Consider the following 25,917-nt stretch of genomic DNA (forward strand, 5'->3'; position numbering starts at 1 on the left):
AGGGGCAGCAGCTACCAGGCAGCAGCAGGAGCTCAATGAGACACTGGCAGAAAAGGCAATGGTAGTGACACTCAACTGGCAGGAGGTGGTAATGGCAGTGACACTTTTGTTGGTACTGCACAGAAAATGGCAATGTTAAACCACAGCGGAACTGTTCTTACCTTGAAAACCCAATGATGAGACAGTTCAAAATGAAACAAGAAATAGTGCTGGAAGATGAGACTCACAGGTTGAAAAGCACTGGGGAAGAGCAAAGAACTAGTACAAATACTGTACTGCTGTCACTAATGACACAATTCCATTAATTCCAAAAGGACATCTAGTGCCTATGTTCACAACAGTGAAAGTCTGTACTATGCATACAGTTGGAGTATGGAATGCAAAGAGTATGGTAACCGTAGAGCAAGAAATGGGATGTATAAACATTGCAGTGCTTGGTGTCAGTGAACTAAAGTGTACTGGAATGGGATATTTTTAGTTAGACAATGACAAAGCATTCTGCTCTGAAAATGACAAATTCAGAAGCAATGGAGTGGTTCTAATACCAAGGCAAGTTGTAGCACAAACGCCTAGGGGCTATAATGAAAGAGCTGACTGAAAATCTATCACATACCCAAACAAGACATCTTATAATCATAGGTGACTGGAACACAAAGGTAGGAAACAAAGCAGAACCAAATGCTGCTGGAAATGTGATCTGAGGACAGACATGAAGCAGGAGAACTCATCGAGTTCTGTGAAGTAAATGATTATTTATTGCAAATACATGCTTCAAGCAACCAAATAAATGACTATGCACATGGATATCATCAGATGGTCAATACAGAAATCAAACAGACTGCATATTTGGAAGGAGATGGAGAAGCTGTATTCTTTCTGTTAATGGTACTTGTTCAGTCTGTACGAGATAGGCTGACTCGCTAAAAGAAGCCAAAGGATTGAATTTTACAAGAAGTGAGAAGGGCTGTTGAGGACAGAACATTTTGGAAAGCACTCATTCACAGGGTTGCCATAAGTTGGTGACAACTTGACAGCATGTTGTAATAGCAACAAATACTACTCCTGTGTTCTACTTAGCTCTGATTACTGGGAGCACTGGGTATTGTACTTAGCAGTTCAGAGATGTCTGGTTTGCTACTGATGGTATAGCTACAGGGATGAAGCTAATACAGCAAATGTCAGGATCAGCAATATGATTTATTATAAAGGAGACATATTTTAGTGTGTATGAGTTCTTCCTTTTTGCAGTGAGAAGCCCATCAAACACAAGCTTACCAGGGCTAGAATAAACAAAAAATACAACAATTTCTAAGTGTAAGTTATTCAAATCTAACAAGGCTTGGATGAAATGCAAATAAATGTGGATGGAAATATTAAGACAAGTGACAGTATTTAATATGAATAGTATTTTATGTTTAAGGAAAAAGGGAGATGGTTAAAATGAATATATTTATTATAAATATTAAGAAAACAATTTAATACAAAAATATAAAAATAACTTTGGAGATATTTTACATTATGTTGCTTTGGAATAGTTTAATACAGGTTAATGCATTAATTCTGAAAATAAAATCTTATTACTCACTAAAAGTAAGTAATTCAACTGACAGCAATATTCTTTTCTTTCAGATTCCTTTGCCCCAGAGTTCAAAGTCTTTCTGGAAAAACAGGCTGAAAATATCTTCAGTAAGCTCAGCCTCTCAGGATTCAGTTTTGTAATGCTGACTTTACTTGAAGCAGAAAATCAATACTTATAAACAGTTATAAACACATTGGCATAGTTTTGTTTTGAGGCAAATTCTCCACAGTATGCTTCTTCAGTTATTTACGTCTATATCTGCATGATCTTCATTGGTTCCAAACAGCGTAGAATTATATTCTCAGGATAAAAATTGGCAGGAGTACAAACCTAGTTGAGTGAGGGCAAGGCTTATGACCCCTCATGCATATAGTTCAATGGGTTAAAATTTACATTTACAAAAGAAACTTCCTGTCAGTATCAAAATTACAGTTGATGAGAATTTCACAAAGCTTATGCTACCTGCCACTAAGTCCATGCTACCTTGAATTTTGTGGGATACTTTTTGGTGTTGAGCTCATTAGCTGTTTTTCAGATATGAGGCAATCCCAGCCTACACCTGCCAGTGCCAAACTGTGGTTCAGGGACTCATCCAGCTTGTGGGTCTCCAGTTCCAGAACAGTAGCCTCAGGCTCCCTAGCCACAGCAGCTAACGAATCTGAGAGTTCTTGGTGCAAGCTTGAAATCTCTCTGTTTCTTTTGGCACAAGAATCAATATAATCCTGCTTCTGCTTCCGTTCTAGTGATAGCTGCTTTTGTAGAACAGAAACCTTTTAAAGAAATGACATCATAAAAAAGGATACCGGTGCAGATTCTGATTTCTAGACCTCCTGTTCTCAGCAAGGGAGATCTTCAGACTCATACAAAATCTTCCAGACATATTATCATTTCTAAACATCTCTTAATATTAAACTGCTGTGTTTCAACAATAAGTATGCATTCAGTAATACTCAAGATCAAAATCAGAATGACAAGATAGGCCAAAAATTTAAAAGTAAAGGAAGGATACTAAATATTTGCAATATGAACGAAACATGAAGCTCTCCCTCTTAAAGAGTTCTCCAGACACCACTGATGTACTATATATACTGCTTCAATGAAGCTCTGTATAGGCCTAGCTGATAGGGAGATGCACCTCTTCAGAGATGGATGAGTCAGATATCAACCACTTACCTGTTTCTGAAATTCTGCCAGTTGCTTATGGAGGACTTGAGTTTCTTCCTGAAGAGAGTGTAAGGGCAAGATCCAATTAGTTTATTTTCAAGAAGTCCATTAAGAGGAAGAGAAAATCATCTGTATATCTTTAACAAATAGTAGGATGATTTAAAGACATTAAATCTGTGATCAACACTTAAATATTTGGTACTGTCAGCCTGCTAGAATCTACCATAAAAATATATATATACAACAAAAACAATGGATATGTTTAAGCATGACTTCTCATATTATTCAGACCTTTCCAAAAGATGAAGTCTTTGACAGATCTGAGTCCGTTTGAGAGAGTCCCAAGCTGAGAGACAAGTTTCCACAACTTTTTTTCAGTTTCCTCCGTTCATGTTCTACCTGCAGTCAAGACACGTGGGCAGATAAAAATTATGAGGCCTAGGATAAAAGGGGATCAATAGAGGAACATAGCCAGCAGCGCAAACAAATGACTCCAAGTGCTGGAGTGGAACAGAAAAGGGCGCACAGGGTATTGGTATTCTAGAAAGCAGTAGAATTCTGAAGATGGGAAGCATGTGAGAAAGGAAGAAGGGGGAAATGTAGCCATCAAATCAATAAAATCTGACATGTCTTCATAGGAAGAATCACTGTTATTGATAATGTGAATACTGGTATGAATAAACCACACACTGAGAAATGGGAAAGATGTATAAGCATTAGATGACAAATGCTGATTTAATCTATTTGTGTTTCTTTACAAAGAAACTCACTTGCTGTAGTGCGTTTCTAAGCTGGGTATTGTGTTGCTCTAGACCTTGTTTATCATTCTCCAACCTGGCAACGGCTTGCTGCAGAAGCTGTAGACGCTTGTGCAAGAGTGTCTTTTCAGCCACCCATGGCAGCACTCCCTCTTTTTTCACAGCCTATGTGGCAAACAAAACAGTAAAATATAATCAGAGGACGCAGAGGTGAGGAAATGAGACTGGATGCAGTACATGTCAACAGTATGGAAAACATTATGGAGATTTCACTCCATGGATGTAGTCTATTTCTCTTTTTCTCTCTCCCTCTCTTCAAGTTTCTACTTGAAAGTTTTACAATTAGGAAAAAGCCTACTAAGCTAGACATGTAAACTGGAAAATTCACTTAAAACCTCTCCTTTCTGCATGAGAAAGTATCAGTGCTATTTCCAGTTTTAATATCTTTCCCAGCTCTTCCTTTATCTTACCTCTCCAGATACTCTGTGCTGTACATCTGGCACATCATTGTCTCCGGGCCATCTATCCACATCTCCTACCAGAGCTTTTGTAATAAGTCTCTCTTCCTCCAGAGCTCTGAGAGTTGTATCCAATTGCTCCTGTAGAAAAGCAAGCAGTCTTATGCATTCACTGAAGTACCTGACCATCATCATCTATTTATTTATTCTATATTGCATTGCATTTCTTCCCAAGGGAGCCCTAGGCTGTACATAATGAAATAAAAAATACATTATGCATTAATAATTCAGAACCATTAAATCAAACTAACAACATGGCACAACGTACCATTTAAAACAGTGAAGTAGTAAAGTCCTATGTCCACGTAACATTACAAAAGCCTAGCTGAACAATATGTTTTTGTTGTGTCTAAAATTCAATAATCCAGGGACTACTAACACCTCCACATGGATGCAATTCCATAGTTGGGGTGTTGGCACTCAAACTGAGCAATTATTACTGTGCTCCTACAGAACTACATGTGTACATGGAGAATGTATCAAGTTGGGTATGTGTCTCTGACAATAACAAACCCATAGCCAGTAATTGTTTTTTCTTCCCCTCCTACGTTCTTTAATCTCACTGGAAGGACAGATCCTGAAGCTGAGGCTCCAATATTTTGGCCATCTCATGAGAACAGAAGACTCCCTGGAAAAGCCCCTGATGTTGGGAAAGTGTGAAGGCAGGAGGAGAAGGGGGCGACAGAGGACGAGATGGTTGGACAGTGTCATCAAAGTTACCAACATGAATTTGACCCAACTCCGGGAGGCAGTGGAAGACAAGAGGACCTGGCGTGCTCTGGTCCATGGGGTCACGAAGAGTCGGACATGACTTAACAACTAAACAACAACATGTTCTTTAGTTATTCAGGTCCAAGTGTCCATTTCAATTGCATTTTAAACCAGTAACCAGTATTGCACTACAGACCAGTAGTGACCAAAAGGACATGTAATTTACACAAGTGCTTTCTAAAGAATAGCAAACCATGTTATGCTATGACAACAAACTGCAGGCTTTTTAAAAGAGAAGCACCAGAGTGCTTACCTGCAAATGAAACCTGTCCCGGTCCCTGTCCGAAACCATGCTCTGTACAATAACCATTTCTTCTCTCAGGACTCTCAGGGCCTGTTCACTCTGGGCAAGGGACAAACCCAATTTCTGTGCTCGCTCTCTCCATTCTATCTCTCCACTCTCTGTCTTTTTCAGAATAGCTGTTATACGATCCAATTCTTCTTTCTTGACATTTTTTTCATTTTCCAAGTGTTGATTTTTTTCCTTTTGCCATTCCAACTGCTGATCTTTTTCTTGAAGAGCCTCTCTCATGGCTTTACCCTCCTCCTCCCATATAAGAAGTCTTTGGATATAATTCTTTAAGTTGTTCTCTTCATTACTGCCTTGCAATCTCAGAACAGAAGTTATTTCCTTCAGCTGTTCACTATACATTAGCAATTCCTTTTCTTTACTTCTGACTTTCTCTTCCAGTTGTTCAGCTTTCTCTCTCTGCCCTTCGACCTCATCAACCTTTTCCTTCAGTGCATGTTGGAGATGTTGTATACTTTCCTGAAGCTTCTTAATTTCATATTTCATTTGCTTTTGCTTCCTCCCATCTTGTGCTTTCATCTCTTCCTCCCTTTCATTTTGTCCTTCCTTCAGAAATTCGTCCTCTCCACATGAACATTCTTCATATTCTTTTATCTGTTTATTTCTATACTGAAACTCTTGGAAGTCTTTCTCATTCTCTTGTTCTCTCTGTTTAATTACTTCCTCCAGATGGCTTGCCTGATTCTGGCATTCCTTTAATTCTGTGAGTGTGAGTTCTACTTTAAGCTGATGTGTGCTAATTTCTTCAGCCTGTCTGACAAGCAATTCTTCTTTCTCTGACATCAACTGCTTAACCCTATTCAGATCCTGTTGTAGGCTTGCAATCTTACTTTGTCCCATCTCTTTCTCTCTTGTGAGTTTCTTGATTAGCTCTTCTAAGGATATTATCTCCTTGTCTCTGTCCTGAAGAAAAGATCTGGTGGCCTCCAGTGTCTCTAGGATAGAATGTTTCTCTGCCATCGCTTTTTCCTCTCGTTGCCGAAGTTGGCAGTTCTCTTCCTTTAAGGATTCCAGCTGTCTCTCTCCACTTCTCAAAGCTTGCTGCAGATTTATCTGCATTTCTGTTACTATTCTTTCTTTCTCTTCCTTGTGTTCTTTTTGCTGCTCATTCAGAAACTTTGTTTCTTCTTCTCTCTCCATTAACACCAGTCTAAGTTGCTCCAACATATCAATAATTGTCTCCCATGTATGCTGTTTCCTGAACTGCTTTAACAGCTCTTCTTGAGGCTGGGCACTGCCATTTTTCTTCTTTAAGACTGCTGTGCTATACTGGACATCTCCAAGCAGAACTCGTATATGTTGTTCCACTTCTTCTTCATGTTTCCTCTGGAACTCTAGCTCTATATTTTTTTCCTTCAGGGATGCCTGTGTCTTTGCTATAAGTTCCTGAAGAGCCTTCCGTTCCACTTCCATTTCTCCTTCTCTTTCTTTTATTTGCTGTTTTTGTGACTCAAGCTCTTCATCTCTTTCAGTCACTATGAATGCCAACTGTTTTACTTTCTCATTAAGCTCACGGAGACGAGCTTCCTTTTGAGCCTCACACTGCTGGAAACTCATTAACTGTTCCCCCTGGAATTCTACTTCCCTTTCTTTATCCCTCAGAATGGCCTTCATGTGTTCTAAGCTTGTCTGAAGTGTCTTTTCACGCTTTTTCCCCTGTTCTTCTTGTTCTTGAAGCAACTGCTTTTGAGACGCCAGTTCCCAATCTTTCTCACTCAACTGTGCTTTCAAATCACTTAGCTCTTTCATCAAAGACTCAATTTCTGAGCATTTATTCCCTTGTAAAAACTGGATTTTCTCCTCCATGGTTTTAGTTGTCTTTACTTTCTCCTCTAAATTTAAAGTCAACCGTTCTATTGTAATTCTTTGGATTTGTGTCAGCTCTTCCAGTGTCTGGATCTTTTCTTGTTCAGAATTCATGGACTGAATCCTCTCTTCTAAATCTAAATTTAGTCTCTTTAAAGCAGCCTTATGCATTTCGTTCTCCTTTCTCAAACCTTCAATCTGAGTTTTTTGAGATTCAGTTTCTTGACTTCTCTTTTCTAGGTTTTCAGTGAGGTGTTCTACAGCAGCTTTTTGAATTTCTCCATGCCTCTCCAAATCCTGAATCTGCTGCAGTTGGGCTTTTATTTCTTCATCTCTCTTTCCTAGTATAACAGTCAGATAGTCCAGGTTTTCTTGCAGAGCTCTTCCGACTCCTGCCTCTTGTTGCAAAGTTTTAATCCTCTCTTTGTGGGTCTCTAATTCCTCTTCTTTAAGCCTGAGAGCTGAGAGAGTTGTTTGAAGCTCCTGCTCTAGAGACTGATTCATCTTTTCCATGGCTTTTGCTTGAATATCTGAAGCTTTGACAGATTCCCGAAGAAAGGCCAACTCACATGACAGCTTTTCTTTAGCTATTTGTAGCATATCTTGTTCATTCTGAAACAGCAAAAATAATTTTCAAAAATTCAATCTTTTGGATTTGCAGGACTTTTTGTTCTCTTCAGGGATAAATTCTAAGCATTCTTATATCTCAACAATCTCCCATTTTTTTATTATTAACTCTTTGATACATATATTAATAGGAAACAGCAACACTCTAAATACAGTCTTTACGTAAAAACAAACTGGACATGACCCTTTAAAGTAAGTGCCTTAAGGACCTGCTCAATTTCATTCTCACCAGTATATTCTTTTTTTGCTTCTCTGTAATCTCAAGAGTCTTCTCCAAAGCAACCACCTTCCCACGTAAAGTCACATTTTCTTCTTTGAAGGCAATGACCTCTTCCATCAAAGCAGATTCCAAGGAGCCCCGTTTGCCTTCTGCCATGTTTTGTTCTGAAATGGAGAGAATAAAGAGAAAATAAACAGACATTTTGTTACATTAAGAATGTGATGTTAGTTTATCTTATATGAACATTCATTCTGCTCTGTGGAAAAATATCCAGGAATGGGTTAATCTCATCAGTGCCCAGGAAAGGCAAGGGGCTGAATAATGAGAAGTCAGAGAAAATAAGAATTGTGTAGGTAGGGGAGGTTAGTACACCTTGTGTTCTATGAAAATGAGTTGGCCACTAGTTGGATGGGTCCGGATGTCTCCTTCTTCACAGATCAAAATGGACCTCTAAGCTAATGACACATTCTTGGTCTGCAGGAAGGAGCCATGTGAACATGCCCTACATTAATTATTACGAGAAAATAGGTGGCTGTTTCACTGTTTCTTGCAAATGAAGGAAGAAACAGGAAATGCTGAAGTATATTTGTCAATCTTGTAATGTCTTGTAAATATGGAAACTGGGATTGCCTTGCTACCTTGGAGACTTCCTCTAGGAGAGCACTTGTAGAAAACGCAACTGTCATGGTGGATGCCCTGATAAAATAACCTGATAAAATAGCTTGTGGCATGCCCTGTTTTAGGGAGAAGTGAAGCCTCATATAACAAAAAGATGCATGCCTTCAATCTGTTACTATAACAAATGGAGTGGCCTTCTTGTCTAGTGATGTAAGACAGGATCAGGAAGCAAACTGCATCTCCTGAAGGAGGTAGTGCACTTGGGGTAAATCTTTAAGGATTGCCTCACACTAAGTTTATGTTAATTCTTTTCTAATGAGTAAGAGGGATTGTAGCGTTCACCCTTATTATGTTAAGTAGTCATGCATATTCATGCTGCAGGCTAATGTTGCTGAGAGGCAGAAGGGAGAGATATGTAAAAAGAGTCAGAATCAAGAAGGAGTCAGAGTCAAGAAGGAGATGAGAGTGGAGATAGAGTGTGGTATTTGGGAGGTGTGATTAGTCAGAAGAGTGAAAAGTAACGGTAAGATCAAATAGAAAATTGTTATTGATGACTGAGAAACCTGAAGAAGATTCTTATGAATGATAATCCAAAGATCTGTAATCAATAAAATTGTTTTATTTAAAAGAAAGTGATGTTTGGACCTTCATCTTTATCCTTCCATAAGTAAAGTATGTTGATTTAGTGATCAACTGGTGGCAGCGTGTGAAAAGGAGTACTGGTTTGCCTTCGTGTGCTCTGTGTCTGGGGACTCAGGCAGGGGCCTCGAGGTGCGAATGCAACAGGGATTAAGATAGAAGGAGGGTGGAATGTTAGTATCAGGTAGAAAGGGTGGGTCCAGCCATAGAGTCATTGTGTTCTGGTCAAAGAACCAAAGATATTTCCTGTCAGACAGTGTACAGTTTGGCTGTTAGTAAATCTACTTTTTCTATGGTGTGCATGCCACAGTAGAGGAACTGTCAGGACTACTAGGTTTCAAACACGCCAAGTCTCCTTTCTGAGCATCTAAAGTGGTCATAAATGTGTCCAGAAGTTGAATATAAGCCAGGACCAGTAGCTGTTTGAGTTCATATCTCAATGTTTAGGCTTCTTTTATCAGAACTCTGATTAACCTGAGCTCTAAATGGACAAAGTAAATTTCTGCTTGGCTCCTGAAGCCTTGTCTGAGCAATCAGTGATGCACCTTATATTTTGTGCCTGCTCTTGAGCCACCTTTTCCAGAACACGCTCTCTTAAAACTTAACAGGCCATCCAGTACCATATTCTTCGTGGTTTTCCATATGTTTTTTCACTACTTGGCAAGACCTGGCTTGCACCCTAGTTTTCTTTCCCCATCTTCTCTTATTCCAGCTTGATCCTTGGCTCCAGTTCTCTGACAGGATCCAGTCTACTGCCTACATTTTTCGATACCTGCTTTCCGTCCTGCCTAAGTTTACTTCTTTCATAAGTGTTGCCAAGTCATATAATGGGCCGTTCAAAGTACATGAGCTATTCAAGAAGTGGTTTACCATTGCCACACCCCAATGGGTTTCTGTACAATTTAAACCCAGGTCTCCCAAGTCTTAGCCCAATACTCTTATCGCTGTATTACACTAGCTCTTTCTTTTATCACAGTATCTGAAAAACATCACCAACAAAGCAGGAACAAATAAGGAATTCAGTAGGCGCAAGAATGTGACTCACCAGTACAACCAACAAAACTCCCCTTCCCCAATGCATTTTAACAACTGGGTTCTTCATTAAGGAATAATCCATGACTATCAATTCCCTTCCTCTCCCAAATTCTACCTCTAAACAGGAAGATATCCTTTTTGGGAGACCCATAGGTAAAGGTAAAGGTTCCCCTTGACATTTAGTCCAATCGTATCCAACTCTAGGGCGCAGTGCTTATCCCCGTTTCCAAGCCATAGAACCAGTATTGGTCCGAAGACAGTTTCCATGGTCACGTGGCCAGCGTGACTAGACATGGAACGCTGTTACCTTCCCACTGTGGTGGTACCTATTTATCTACTTGCATTTATTTTTACATGCTTTCAAACTGCTAGGTTGGCAGGAGCTGGGACAAGTGACGGGAGCTCACTCCGTCGTGTGGATTCGATCTTATGACTACTGGTCTTCTGACCTTGCAGCACAGAGGCTTCTGTGGTTTAACCTGCAGCGCCGCCACCAGACCCATAGCATCTTTCAAGTATCATCGTGAAAAGGAAGAGAAACTTTACCTTCCTGGCTTTGAGTCAACCAATGTTGCAGTTCTTGTGCTTTGGCATTTGCACGATCCCTTTCTGCTACCTTTTCACTGAGTTCTTGCTTCAGTTTCTCAGAATTCTTTCTCATTTCATCCTGTAATTAAGACAACAGTTGAATTATTTGCTGTAGATGTCCAATTGAGAGAACTATAAAATGGAAGAAGGTCGAAGGACCTCTAGGACAATATGGAAAAACTAATTTCTTAAAAGCCAAGCTCCATATTTTATACAATTCTATTTATGTTTTTCTCAGATTTTAAAAATAGAAAAACAACTGCTTAAGGCTGCAATAATGAGAGGAAGCAGTGTGTATGGGTAGGAGGATCGTTGACCTTCTCCTTGCCTGTCATCTTTCTTCTCAATTTTTTCCCCCTTCAAGCAGTATTTTCTCCTGCAGGGGAAAATGCATAGATTCCTAAAGATTCTCATCTTGTGAGTAAGTATTATGAGAAGAAAAGCACCAAGCAAGAAAAGAGGTAAGACTCCTACTCACCTTACTTGTGTCTCGGACCTGCTTTTCATTTTGAAAAAAGATGTACAGACTCTGTAGTTTCAATAGTGTTTGAAACAATCTTCCCATCACAGCATCTGATGCACTGATTGGAAATAAATGCACAGATTGGAAATGCCAATGATTTGACATTCCAGCTCAAACACAATTTTACTCTCGCTCTTGAAAGAGAATCCATTCACCTTTCAAATCAGTCCTCATGAGTAGAGTTCTGTTATTGTTAACACGAAATGAAGATGCAGCATGAATTCTTGCAAGTCCACCTATTAACTAGTTACATTAAGAAGTAAAGTTATCAAAGGAACAGATTCAGATTTACCTAGCTTAAAGAGTAACGGGGTTTGCCCAGTTCAGGCACTTTTTAGTAACATCAGTGAAAACACCCCAGACTGACAGAACTACCATAATCTTGGTTTTAAAATATATCTCTGCACCTCTGTTTCAAACGACTCAAAAAAAGACAGCCCAATTGTTATAATTATTACCTAAGCTAGAGATGTACATTATTTTCTGAATCTACCAAGTACAGAATAAATTCAATGTAACAGATTATCCTGATAATTATTTATATAGTGTTTGGAAGATTATAAAGGCTAAAGCACTGCGGGTTACAGTGTAGCTATCCATAATGAATTTATAACCTTCTTAGCTTTTCTTTTCAATATCTAAGTTTGGGAGAATCATCAAGAGTAGTTAGTGGTTTTAGAAAAAGGAAACAGGTACCCGCTCTAGGCGAGTCCGCCATAAATCTTTCCGCAGGTTCTGAACAGCTTCTGCCACTCTCTCCACTGTAACTTCTCTGGAAAAGTCCTTTGTCTGAGACAGCGAAAGTCCCATTACATTATCCTGTTCTGGAAAAATAAGTTCCTTCTTTAATAGCAACTAGCCGGAGCATCATTGATAGCAAAGAAGCACAGAAAGTCTGACAAGAACTTTCACTACAGGTCAAATTTACATGTTCTAAGAGGGAATTGCTGCACCTCCTCATTGTTTTGCTCTCTTTTTCTTCTAACATCTAACACAAGAGGAGGGTGAGGAAACAGAAATATGCACAGAACACTGAAAATATTTGATGCATTTTGGATTAAATCTGGGGTCCACAATGTAGCACTTGGCAGGCTAGTTATCCATGCTGCAAATGTGTTCGTTCGTTCGTTCGTTCGTCCGTCCCTCCCTCCCTCCCTCCCTTCCTTCCTTCCTTCCTTCCTTCCTTCCTTCCTTCCTTCCTTCCTTCCTTCCTTCCTTCCCATTCCATTCCATTCCATTCCATTCCATTCATTCACACATGGGGAAAAATCTGCCCTGCCAAAAAAATAGCTGGAGGATGATGAAAGACAAGCTTCTGTCAATTAATTACCTATGGCACAGGCTGGTCTTTGGCAGGAGATCACCAGCCAATCTACTCCAGTGATGCATTGGGAGGGGCAGGGTTGTGGTGGTTGTTTTTTAGGAGCAAGGGACCCTGCCCTCTTCCCACTGCAAATAAATGAAGGAATTGTTCCTTTCACTTGTATGGGAAGTGAGGAGAAAAGGAGGAAAGAGGAGCCAGCCAGTGAGGAGCACACATTTACACAGAATATGCACATATACCTAGTCTGTTCCCAACATTTCTGTGACTGGCCACCTTTTCATAGCAGCCAATTTGTAGCTATGCCCAAAGCACATTTTCAACATTCCAAATGGGCCTCAAAGCCTATGAAGGTTGGGGGACCCATATAAGCTATTCCACAGCCAAGCAAGCAAAGAAATAAAGACAAAGGTCCTTTCTCTCATAACAACTACTCTGGTCATGAAGTACTTATAAAGTAATATATCATCACATCCATTGCATTATCCATACTATCCACAAGATGTCAGTGCATTCCAACAAACAATAAATAGTCCACCTGCTTCAACTCACCTCCACTAATGGACAAAGAATTGGAAATGTTGTTGTCTCCTTGGCCTCTGCGTTCCAGTTTTTCATCAGGGCTGTTACACAACATGTACTGTAGAACTGAACTCAACTTAGTCAGCTGCGACTGTGCCTCCCAACGGGCAGAACAAGCATGCCGACACTCTGATGCCAATGCCTCAGCCCTACTCTCTGTGCTCTGTAGGCTTAGGCGCAGCTTAGATACTTCAGCCTCCAGCATCTGCATGGAGTCCTTCACATGCTGCTCACTAGCACGGGTTACTTCTAGGTCTTGGGTCAGCTGTTCTTTGTGAGCTGCTAAAGCTGTCTCCTTCTCTACCGTCATTTGTTTGAGTGACTGTATCTGTGGGGGAAACAACATAATGTACTGGGGCACAGGAACAGTTGGAAAACGAGGATTCTGAAGCACAAAATGAGCAAGCACCCAATGGAAAAAGTCACAGAGACAAGATTAAATTGCTAGGAAAATATATCAGTAATAAGTCTGGGCCTCATACGATACTCTGATTACAATGGATCTACTACAAATATGTTATTGTGCCATATAGGGAACTGATAAGAGTTGGAGAACAGCAATATGGACATAAGTAAGCAACAAAAAGGTAGCAGTAAAAAAAGAAGTAGCAGCTTGCTTCCTCTCTCACACAAAATCCAATCTTGTGGACACTACCTGGCCTTTGAGCTCCTGCACCTCTCTTCTGTATGCAACATGTAGTTGCTCTGATTGCTGCAAGGCAGTATTCAATTTGGCAATTTCACCTTGATGAAAATTATCACTGTCTTGCAGTTTTTGGAGCTTAACCTCTTTCTCCTCCAACAACAGAGCCACACTGAAACACAGCAAGCAGAAAATCAACTATATAATTAAAAAAAAAACCCAATACATACAGGTACAAAAATCTTTTTTCTAATAGAGATTATCCATAGTTTTTGTTCTTCTATCAACATAAATAAATGAAGATTTCATTTATAACATACAGACAAGTTTACCAGATTGTGTGCAAATACATGGCAATTATGCAACAGTTTACATGGAGAACATCAAGTTCAATGAAAGAGGTAAAGTGAACATTGGCCTAGAAATTATTTATGCAATGTAATTGGAAAAAAATATGGATTTTAGCAAGCATGAGACATCATCTCTGACAAACATACTATTGGAAACAAGACATAATATAGCAATTCTAACAATCAAAGATGACTTCTGACAATAGAAGAAAAACCTGGGTGTTTTTCAACAACTGTTAAGAAATATAACTACTTTTCAAAAAGGCTCTTAGGCAGAACTGATGTGCTCACTGTGTTGTAGTTTTGTCTCTATTTCTAATATCTGTTATTTATTTTCTTTATAAAAAATCCTACAGTTGTGCACAATAGCAATTAAACAATATATTCATGCAATCATAGTAAACCATAAAACAGAAGAAACGAGACAGCATGCACATGGTGAAAAAGTAATGTATAAGATTTGGTGTCAACTATATTGGCTTGGGGGAAGCAGAGAGGTGAGAGTCAATTGCACAGCTAGAGTGACAGTAATGGGAATCCTTTCTTGGATTGCCACTCACTGAATTCTTGGCAACTGTGGCAACATTAAAAGGGCTGCCTTACTAGATCTTAGTGTCTGTACTGGTACACAAGAAAGGGATCCTTAAAAGGATCTGCTATTGTACCAGTTAGAATACAGACTAAACAGTACAGCTGAAGTATAGCAGTGGCAAGAGATCTTTGTGGTGACAACAAATCAAGTGAGAGCATAAACTATGGAATTCATAAACACAAGATGTATGGATTAACCTTCAAATTAGAGCACTTTATAAGGGATAGACATTCATAGAAAATCAATGACTAGTAATCCAGATGATATATATTACTTCCAACATTTCTGAGTACCTGTATGACAAGATGTTAATATGTAACCGCAGCTTAAACAATTACTCCACCTACATGTTATGGGACTTGGGCTCACCTAGCTCGTTCCTGCTCCAGAGTTTCCAATGCTGCCTTAAGCTCTGAATTCTGACACTCAACCTCTTCCCATTGGCTCTGCTCTTTCTTCATCTTCTGCAGAGCAGTGTTCTGATCTTCCATCTCCTTCTGCTTGGTCTTAAGCTCCATAATCTGACACTGCAACTCTTCTCTTTGACTACAAAGAAGGGCCTGCAATTCTGCGTTCTGATGTTCAACTTTCTCCTTCCAACTCTGCAACTCTGCACACCTTTGCTGGGCCTCTTCCCAATGGATATGAAGGGCTGCTCTCTCCTGGTCTGCTTCTTCTTGTTGCCTCTGAAGTGCCACCTTCAACTGTGCATTCTGATGTTCTAGCTCCTCTTTTTGGTGCTGCAGCTCTATATTCTGAACCTCTGCCTCCTCTTTCTGAGTTTGCAGCTGTTTATTTTGACATCTGACCTCCTCCCACTGTTTCTGAAGCACAGAATGTCGCTTTGAATTTTGATGCTCTGCTTCTTCCCAGGACCGGTGCTCCCTTTCCAGCACTTCAAGAGTGGCACGCTGGTGCTCCATTTCTTCCTGCTTTCTCTGCAACTCTCTGTTCAGATATTTTTCTGCCTCCCACTGATTTTGTAACATAGCTCGCAGTTCTCTATTCCTGTGCTCTATCTCTTCCTTCTGGCTCTGTAACTCAATATTCTTATGCACCATCTCCTCTCTCTGCTTCCTTTCAGCTTCCAGCATCTTTTGGAGGTGTGTGACTTCCAGTTCCTTCTGTTTCGACAATTCTTGTATGTTTCTTAAATGTTGCTGAGTCTCTAAGCTAAGCAACTGGCAAGAATCGTTTGCTGTCAACAACTGGGATTCCAGCTCTTGTACCTGGAAAATGTACAAGAGAATAATGAAGGGCCAGAAGCTACAGTACCTATCAGTATACATATGGAGGAAACATCTCATTTCAAGACACAAAGTTTCATGTTAACTTCAACTCTCCCTTTGAGAGTGAACTTATATGAGAAAGTTCACAGTATAAACTATCAGTGTGACAGAAATATTTTCCATCTGAGTAAAATGGAGAAAAAGGAGGAGGATAGGTGAGATATTATCCAGCATTCATTGTTTTGCTATACAGTCTATAACATCTGTAGTTCCTTAAAATATTGTCTAAAACTATTTTCTCCAAAATTGTTTCATGTAAAGGCTTTCTGGTACTTCCAGCTGTTTCCCAAAATATTTTAGAGACAGGTCCCCAAGCACACTTTTTACTCAAAAAGATTGTCATCAGTGCTTGATCAGGCAGTTTGTGAAAAACTGAATGTTTGGTACAGTACAATAAATCAGAAGATTAAGTTTCATGACTAGTTCAGTGGTTTCCAGTAAAATCACCTGGCTTTGCAAAGCATCCTGTTGTTGAAGAAGGATATTGATTTCTTCTTTGAGAGATTTTATTTCTTCCCTGTGCTGCTGTTCTAATCTTTCCATTGTATTCTGAGCCTCCTTCAGATCAGCTTCCAGACTGTGTATAGTATCCTAAACAAAAAAACAAACAAACAAACAAACAACACAAAACAAGATAGGATATTTTTCTAGTATAAGACTAGAAATTTTCATGATCAAGGTATCTCCCCTGCCAGGTAAGTATGACTAAAGATTTTCTGCCTGTACTGCTTTAGTATTACGGTTCATCTTCTACTTTTAGTCCACTAACATGCAAGAACACTGGAAAAACGCAGGTTCTCTATGAATATATTAATATTACTCAACAGGCAGTTGTCCTTCAAAAATGGGGTAACTGTATCATCCAAAGTGGCTGAATATGAGCAATAGTTTTGAAATACAGTACCGTATTTGCTGGCGTATAAGATGACTGGGTGTATAAGACGACCCCCCCAACATTTCCACTCAAAATATAGAGTGGACGGCTCTGCTGCGGTGCCACTCAGGCATGGCCGGCTCTGCTTCCCTCCTTCTGTCCGGACCAACCGTCTGCCTGCCCGCCTGCCTTCCTCCCCAACCAGCGCGGCCCCGCATTACTCACTCAACGGCAGCGGCGGCTCCTTCCTGGCCCAACTGAAGTGCACCCGGCGTAGAAGACGACCGCCCCCCCCCATTTGGAGGCATGTTTTTGGGCCAAAAAAGTCATCTTATACACCGGCAAATATGGTATATCAATACAATGGAAATATCCAAGGACAACTTTCCATGCATTAAATCAGCGGTTCCCATTCTTGGGCCCCCAGATGTTCTCAGACTAAAACTCCCAGAAGTCTTCTCCACCAGCTGCACTAAGCCAGAATGTCTGGAAGCTGTAGTGCATCATCTGTGGACTCAAAGTTGGGAACCACTGCATTACACAATTGCTCCAAATTACCCATCTATTGAGCCAGACTTTCATCGTGTTAAATATACTTCTGCAAGTCTAATTTTATCGCTTCATGCTGGATTTTCAATAGCTTTCATCTGTTTTTCAAGTCTATCTGCTTCTTATTCCTACCTGCTCCTCCCCTTGATGCTTCTGCATTTCCTGATGGAGATACTCCAGCTGCTGGCGAGTACCATCCAATTCCTCTTTTGTCTGGAAAAACTCCCCTAGTAAGGATTTCCTCTCACTTTCTTTTTCAAGCAGCATCTGTACATGTAGAGGTTAGAAAGCAGAAAATATAAATGTGCTACATTTGAGCTACACTGTATAATCTGCAAGAGATAGAAATGTGGAATCCATCAAATACCTATAGTACCTGAGAGAGAGTGAGAGTGAGAGAGAGAGTGTGTGTGTTCCTAATTTATTAGATGCTATCCTAGTCTGAGCTCTGATCCATTCAAAGTCTCGCCATTCAGATTTGAGAGTGATCAGGAAGAAACCAGGCCATTTGTATAAAACAGTAGTACCATACTTGCTGAGTACAATGAGAAATAGAGTAAAATAAAGCAAAAGACAGCTTGTAACATTCTTGCTGTTGTAGGAATTTATGACAGACAAGCTCCTGGGCAAAATTTATCAGATACCTGTGCACTCTGGATCCAGAGATTAAAATAAGGATGCAGCTATCTAACCAATAATGTTATGGGCCTGTCCAACACATCTAAACAGCAGTCAGAATAGATTTTAAAAACTGAGAAGTTTCACAGCTAGAGAGGAAGAAAAATACCCAATTCATTTATTAGCTATAAGCCTGGGAATAATCTTATTTCTGAAATGCAGCAAGCAGATGGGGAAAAGTTATTGCAACCCAGTTGCAATATGCTAAGAGAAGGAATATGGCTGTGACAGTCTGTGATATGATTATCTGAACACTTTGTATACTCTTTGCCCCCAAGTCTTTTGCCAACACTGGAATCTATCAGTATTTCACAAGAATCTCACACTGAGATCCATAATTACCCTAAGTGGCTAATCTAATAACATTACCAACAAGAAATTATTAGTGCAAAGCACTTGTCAAAGTTTGAAATTTAGTGTAAGAATTGTAACCCAAGAAATGAGAGATGTGATCATAAAATGGAAGTCTGAACAGCAACGCACTGCCCTGAAGTAGAGATACTTCAGGACAAGAAGCTAATTTTGCCAAATTAGCAAACCACCTATAAAATATTGGTTCCCTAAAAAGTGGAGACGTGGTGGCACTGTGAGTTAAACCGCAGAAGCCTCTGTGCTGCAAGGTCGTAAGACCAACAGTCGTAAGATCGAATCCACGCAACGGAGTGACCTCCCGTCGCTTGTCCTAGCTCCTGCCAACCTAACAGTTCAAAAGCGTGTAAAAATGTGAGTAGATAAATAAGTGCCACCTCAGTGGGAAGATAACGGCATTCCGTGTCTAGTCGTGCTGGCCATGTGACTACGGAAACTGTCTACAGACAAATGTTGGCTCTGTGGCTTGGAGACGGGGATGAGCACTGCGCCCTAGAGTTGGACACGACTGGACTAAATGTCAAGGGGAACCTTTACCTTACCAAACTAGCAAAACACATTGAAATCCAATTGTGTTTGCAACTTTGGTGAATCCCATCTGTTTCTCTACTAGAGCAAAGTCCACAGAGAAACACTGCATCTTGTTCCAGAAGCAAAAGTAGGCTTTGTTTTCAAATTTACATTAAATACATTTTCTACAGTACTGGTCAGATCCACTGAAATTTTCATTGTATCTATAAAAGTAGCCACCAACTGAATTAGTGGATCTCTGTTTATTGACATAAGGAATTCAAAACATTCAGATACAACCTAGATAACTGATTTTCCTCCATAGATGCAAACTGGGACATGGCTTGGCTGTGTGAGAATATTTTTGAATAATTTTATTATGCGTCTGGATATACTAAAGGCTACAAATACTGTACTTACAATACTTTTTTAATTTTCAAAGTACTGATGTGTTTTAAAAGTGCACTCTACTTTTTTGTACTCTCTGGTTATAGCTTTTAAAGCTGTAAGCGCCTGTTATTTTTGGACTGAAATATGATTTAAGTTCTTGTCTCTTATAGCTAAAAGTTTATACTTATACTTGAAACATATTTATCTGACTTAAACATTTGCTTGCAACTTAAGTTCAATCTTCATATATTTTTAAGCAGTTGTACCTATAGCTTTTCTCACTGGTGTAAGAATGTTTTTAATGTTTTTGAATGTTAATTTTTGGATTTTTGTACATAGGGACACATACCGTATTTTTCGCTCTATAAGACGCACTTTCCCCCCACAAAACAGGGGGGTGGAAAGTCTGTGTGTCTTATGGAGCGAAGAAAACAGATTTTTTTTTCCGTTTTCTTCTCCTAAAAATTTGGTGCGTCTTATGGAGAGGTGCGTCTTATGGAGCGAAAAATACAGTAATTTTGCCAAGTTAGCAAAAAATAAAAAAATAAAGCTCGTAGAAATAGGCAGGCTGGTGTTGCCTGGAATCAGTTTGTTCTCCTTACTTCGCCATAAGTGAAACAATGGTTTAAAAGATTTATACTTTATACCCAGATGAATATTGATGTTATTAAGAAGGGTTATCTGATCTCACACTGAAATTAACCTTTTGGGGATAAATGTCAGGTGTGACTGGCCACCACAGACTCAAGATACCATGGGGTGTTAAGCTAAGCAACCTTACCTGTTGCTTAGCATTTTGTTCCTTAATAAGTTCACTTTCCATCTGTGCTTGTACAGCAATGACCTCCTGCTGCAGTTCTTGGAGCTTCCTCTCATACAGACTTTCAGTGTCTTCTTTTTCCTTGACCATGCGCTGCAGCACCTGCTCCAATTCCATGCGGTGACGTTCTCGTTCCGATTTCTGGTAACAGATCAACCCATTCCAGTGAGAAGACAGAAGGGAAAAAGCTCAACTTTTAGCTATTCAGGTCATTCTTTTGCTTTAACAGAAATTGGGTGCAGTATTATCAGCTTTATTTCAAATCCTTTTTGGGGAAGCTGATCACCTACAGAGAGAGTGGGGTATCCCTTTTAGACAAGGGGTTAAATTCAGTTTCAAAAAGGCTCTAGGGGAGCACAGTGGTACTTAGGATCAAAGGCCACAAAAAAAATCAGTATTTTTAAACTAAATTTTCTTACTGGCAGTAACTCAACTTTAAGGAAAACATTCCAATCTTTTAAAGTGAGGAAAAGCCAATACAAAAATAGAAAATTCCCAAATGATGGTGCCATGAGGAGGGGGGTATGGACTTCTGGAGAATTCCAGAGGCCAATTTGGGAACACAGGAAGGCCATATATGGCCCTGGTACCTAAAGTTCCCCCTGATCCATGGGTGCTACACACAAGCTTCTCACAGTCAATTAATTACAGAATTGACTTCCCCACTGGACAATCAATCTTTCTTGTACACAATTAATAAGTTCTGGAGTGGCCTGGAATTATTGCAGCAATGAAGACACTTTTAATGAGATGCTCAGAGGAGCTTTACAAACAGGTTGTTACTGATTATTTGGTTTCATTTGGTATTACCGGTAACCCTTTACTGTGATGCCAACTATGACAAATCACAGAATCTGTTCTCTTTATTCGGTAGGTCTATATATCTTTGTGGGACTTCTGAAGTTGGGGTCAGTTATCCAAATCAGGATCTGGCACATGTTTGTGGCTTGTATGGGAAAGGCAATATGGAACAGATTCAGTGATGTCACCATGGTGTTTCTGCTATTTCTTCAGGAAAGGAAATTAAGTTTGGTTTTTAAAAGCTTGGTTTTTTTAATATATGGCACAAAAATGTTGATCAAAAAGACGGGTTACTTACCTGTAACCATGGTTCTTCCAGTGGTCATTCTGTGAATTCACACAATAAGGGGTTAAGTCAGCGCCTGCGCTGGTCTTCTCGGAATGTTCCAGAGCTCTGCAAGAGAAACATTGTCAACATTATCTATACTGCGCATGCTCCGCCCGCCCAATCCTCAGTTCCATTTATCCGCCATATACGTTGTGCAAGTGATCTGCAGATATACAGTGACGGATAGTGGGGAGGGCGGGCGGGTTTGTGTGAATTCACAGAATGACCACTGGAAGAACCATGGTTACAGGTAAGTAACCCGTCTTTCTTCTGCGTGGTCTTCTGTGAATGCACACAATAAGGGGTGATTAACAAGCTGGCTTACCGGTTGGTGGGTCGTCACTGGAGGGCAGATGCAAGGACAGCTCTCCCAAATCTTGTCTCCCTTTTCGCTCTCATGTCCAGTCTATAGTGGGAGATGAATGTGGAGACATTTGACCACGTAGCAGTTCTGCATATATCAGGAAGATCAACTCCGCGCAGAAGTGCTGTGGAAGAGGCCACTGCCCTGGTGGAGTGGGCACGCAGACCTTCAGGAGGAGACTTGTGTTGTAACTCGTATGCTGAGGATATTGCTGAAACCAGCCAGCGAGAGATAGATGAGGAGGAGGCTGGTAAACCTTTTTTGTGTCCAAAATAGCATAGAAAAAGTTTAGGAGACAATCTGAATTCCTTGGTACGTGCGACGTAAAAGGAGAGTGCCCTCCTTACATCCAGAGAATGGAGCATGCGTTCTGTTTCGTTGGTGGGTTGTGAGAAGAAAGTAGGTAGAATCAGTGGTTGATTCAGATGAAACTCTGAGACGACCTTCGGAAGGAAGGACACATCTGTGTGAAGAATGACCTTGTCGTTGAAGAATTGTAGGAAGGGTTGATCTGCTCGCAATGCAGCCAGTTCACTAGCACGACGGGCAGAGGTAACTGCTACCAGAAATAAAACTTTTAGAGACAGTAACTTTAGAGAACATGTAGCTAGAGGTTCAAAGGGAGGACACATGAGTGCCTTGAGAACCAAATTCAAAGACCACTGGGGTATCAATGGTTTGAGGGGTGGTCTAATGTGAGTGAGTCCTTTGAGGAAGGCTTTGACTGTGGGATGAGAGAAAAGACGTGAAGAAGGTGACTCCCTGGGTTGAAAGGATACAATTGCGGCGAGGTAAACCTTTAAGGTGGCAACAGATAGCTTGAGGTCAAACAAGTAACGAAGGAACTGAAGCACTGTAGAAAGTGAAGCCGGAACAGGCGATAAACCTTTGGGTTCAGTGAATTTGATGAAGCTCTTCCATTTATAGGCATATAATGTGGAAGTAGACGCCTTTTTGGACTGATCTAGGATTTCCTTGATCTGCGGGATATCCTCCACGCTGTGAGGCGGAGAGTGTGGAGATCGGGATGAAACACTGTTCCCGCATCCTGTGTGATGAGCGTCGGGAAGTTGGGGAGGCGCACTGAGTCCACTGCCATTTCCATCAAGGTTGGAAACCAAGGCTGCCGAGGTCAGAAGGGAGTTACGAGTATGGCTTCCGCTGACTGATGGCGGAGTTGTACTAAGGGAAGGGAGCGGAGGGAAGGCGTAAAGCAGGCCCTGCTTCCAAGATAGCATGAATGCATCTCCCAGTGAGTTGCGGCCTAAGCCCGCTCTGGATGCGTAGTGTGGACATTTCGCATTCTGGTGCGTGGCAAAAAGATCTATAAGAGGCTTGCCCCAGCGTCGACAGAGTTGATGGAACACCGAGATGTCCAGCTCCCATTCGTGCATCTGGTCCAGACGGCGGCTGAGTTGGTCTGCAAGGAAATTGTCCTCTGTGGATAGATGAACTGCTACTGGGAATATGTGGTTCTGGTAGCACCATTCCCAGAGAGTTACTGTGAGGAACAGCAGAGACGGAGAATGTGTTCCCCCTTGTTTGTTTATATAGTACATGGCCGTGGTGTTGTCGGTGACTATTTGAACACCACGGCCACGTACTAGGGGAAAAAAGGCTTTTAGTGCCTTGAAGACTGCTAGAATCTCGAGGTGATTGATGTGAAAAGACCTCTCTTGATGAGACCATAGAGCGTGGACACGATGGCGGCCGCAATGCGCTCCCCAGCCTGTGGGGCTCGCATCCGTAGTAATTTGGGCCGTGAGCCGTAGAGGGCGAAATGGACGACCCACTTTCAGATGTGGAGGGAAAGCCCACCATTGGAGTTGTTCTACTAACTCCTGTGACACCAGCCGTTTCTTCCCCTGGTGATCCTGGAGAGGATTGAAAAGGGATAACAGCCAGATTTGTAAGGACCTGAGTTTTAGTCGAGCGTGGGCGACTGCGGGAGTCGTGGAGGACATGAGCCCTAGAAGATGTTGAGCATGTCTTGCCGATACAGAGCGACCCGGGTGGAACTTCCGGATGGCGTTGCAAATCTTCCGTATTCGTTGACGTGGAAGAAAGATGCGCCCCTTCTGCGCATCTATCCTGGCACCAATGTAATGTACTATCTTGGATGGATAAAGATGTGATTTTTTGTAATTTATTGTGAGTCCTAGGCCCTTGAGGAGGCGAAGGATGAATTTTGTATCTCTGAAGGCCCTGCGCCTGGATGGAGAGACGACTAACCAATCGTCGATGTATGGGAATACGTGAATGCCGTTGAGTCTGAGGTAAGCCGCCACAGGAGCCATGCATTTTGTGAACGTGCGAGGCGCTGTGGCGAGGCCGAATGGGAGAGCGAGGTACTGGTAAATTGTGTTCTGGAAGACGAATCTGAGGAACTTTCGGTGATCTGGATGGATGGTGATGTGAAAGTAGGCGTCCTTCAGATCTATGAGGACAAACCAGTGTTTCTTTTTCAGGAGGTGTGTGATGGACTCCAACGTCACCATGCGAAATCGACGAGGATGCAGGTAAGTATTTAAGTGTCTTAAGTCCAAAATAGGCCTCATGCCGCCGTCCTTTTTGGTGACGGCAAAGTATCTTGAATAGAAGCCGTTGGGCATATCTGCTGTTGGCACTGCTTGAATGGCTCCTTTTTGAAGTAGAGACTGAACCTCCTCCTCTAGAATAAGGTTTGATGTAGTATACTCTACCCTTCCTAGAGGAGGATATTCTGTAAACTCTAGGCGATAACCAGATGAAACAATTCTTAGAACCCAGGAATCGCTTGTGATAACCGACCAGTTTTGAGAATATGGCTGGAGTCTTATGTCTGTGACGATAGCTGAGGGGTATGCTAACCAGTCAAAGATATTGTTTGTGTTTCTTTGCAGGTGGCTTGAAGGTCTGACGACGCTGCGACGCGTGGTGAGCACGGTAAGTAGATGGAGTAGAGGAATTTTGAGGTAAAGTAGAGCGGGAAGTCTCTTTGAACTGTCTGAACTGTTGGGAAGGTTGATTATATTGATTAGAAGACCGTTTCCATTGGTATCTATGGAACTTTGGTTGTGGCTGAATATAATAGGACTTAGCAGTTTTCTTAGCTTTATGTAAGTCCTCAAGATGGTTATCCGTTTTCTCGCTAAAAAGACCAGAAGAATCGAATGGTAAATCCTCCACTTTAGCCTTCACATCCTCAAGGATGTTTGCAGCATGTAACCAGGCATGTTGACGCAGGTTGACAGCAGTAACGAGGATTCTAGCTGATGCTTCCACTGAATGTCTGGTTGCAATCCTTTGGTGTTTGGAAACCGTTTGTGCTTCCTCATAGGTGTTTAGGAAAGCTTGGCGTGCATCAGCTGGCAGCATGTGCAAAGCTGGCAATATTTTGACCCACAGCTGCTTCTGATATGCTCCTAGAGCAGTTTGATAATTAGCGACTCTGAGTATAAAGGCGATTAAAGAATAAAGCCTTCTACCGATTAACTCAAGCTTTTTCCCTTCTTTGTTTGTGGGGATCACATGCGCCCTTCCTAATGGTTTAGTGCAGCTGGTCTCCACTATAAGGGAATTGGGGATAGGATGCTTTAAAAGGAATTTAGCATCCTCCCCAACAATTTTATACATGTTCTCCGTTCTCTTGGGTAATGGCACCGCTGCTGAAGGGTGCTTCCAAAACTCTTGAATGATCTTTAATAAGGTAGGTAGAAAGCAAAGGCTAGGAGGTGGTGATCGTTCTTTATTAATATCACCAAAGATGAGGTCCTCTTCTGGTGGTGCGGGTTCGTCGACGCGTAGCTTAAGTGTCTTTGCTAGTCTTGATAACATTTGTGAGTAAGAGGAAAAATCCCCCGAGGGTGAGGAATCGTGAGGGTTGCCTGTATCCGAGTCTACCGTCTCTCCTACCGGTAACTCGTGAGGTGTAGGTTGAGGAGGCGGTTCTTCCTCCGACTGAGATTCTTGTGATGAAAAGGAAACATCATCATCATCAGATGAGAGCTCATGTCCTCTCGTTCGACATGGAGGTGGGGCCTGAGGTATGACTGGAGGAACAGGTTGAGGAGGGGGAGGAGGAGGAGGAGGCGCGGTCGACATCGACGGGACCGTAGAAGGCGGAGCAATGGGTGGAACTGGTAGTGGAGGAGGTTGAACGGTGTCCCCTATCCTCTTCTTATGTCGACGTCAATGTTTCCTGGGGGGTCGACGGTGAAGAGGAAGAAGAAGAGGGGGAGAGATAAATGTATCTGACCCTCCGACGACGATGACGGCGGTCGGGCGACGTCGATGTCGAGGAGGAATAGGAGCGGTGTCTG

General features: G+C 41.3%; 1 protein-coding gene across 3 annotated transcripts in view; it reads right to left on the bottom strand.

Annotated features, from left to right (window-relative positions):
• Positions 1 to 1,435: 1,435 nt before the first annotated feature.
• Positions 1,436 to 25,917, bottom strand: part of CEP250 (centrosomal protein 250) — a 50,969-nt gene continuing 26,487 nt past the window's right edge. For all 3 annotated transcript variants that reach the window (XM_020782470.3, XM_020782471.3, XM_020782469.3), the window contains exons 19-33: positions 20,085 to 20,264; positions 17,489 to 17,623; positions 16,381 to 16,524; positions 15,014 to 15,873; positions 13,715 to 13,874; positions 13,030 to 13,387; positions 11,853 to 11,980; positions 10,592 to 10,712; positions 7,763 to 7,917; positions 5,044 to 7,518; positions 3,972 to 4,100; positions 3,514 to 3,666; positions 3,035 to 3,142; positions 2,753 to 2,800; positions 1,436 to 2,349 (exon numbers count right to left, since the gene is read on the bottom strand). In XM_020782470.3, the coding sequence (XP_020638129.3) occupies positions 2,059 to 2,349; positions 2,753 to 2,800; positions 3,035 to 3,142; positions 3,514 to 3,666; positions 3,972 to 4,100; positions 5,044 to 7,518; positions 7,763 to 7,917; positions 10,592 to 10,712; positions 11,853 to 11,980; positions 13,030 to 13,387; positions 13,715 to 13,874; positions 15,014 to 15,873; positions 16,381 to 16,524; positions 17,489 to 17,623; positions 20,085 to 20,264 (5,445 nt within the window). In that variant the 3' untranslated portion in view covers positions 1,436 to 2,058. The remainder of the gene's footprint in view (positions 2,350 to 2,752; positions 2,801 to 3,034; positions 3,143 to 3,513; positions 3,667 to 3,971; positions 4,101 to 5,043; positions 7,519 to 7,762; positions 7,918 to 10,591; positions 10,713 to 11,852; positions 11,981 to 13,029; positions 13,388 to 13,714; positions 13,875 to 15,013; positions 15,874 to 16,380; positions 16,525 to 17,488; positions 17,624 to 20,084; positions 20,265 to 25,917) is intronic.

The sequence above is a fragment of the Pogona vitticeps genome, chromosome 4, assembly GCF_051106095.1.
Source record: "Pogona vitticeps strain Pit_001003342236 chromosome 4, PviZW2.1, whole genome shotgun sequence".
In the NCBI taxonomy this organism is placed as follows: Eukaryota; Metazoa; Chordata; class Lepidosauria; order Squamata; family Agamidae; genus Pogona; species Pogona vitticeps.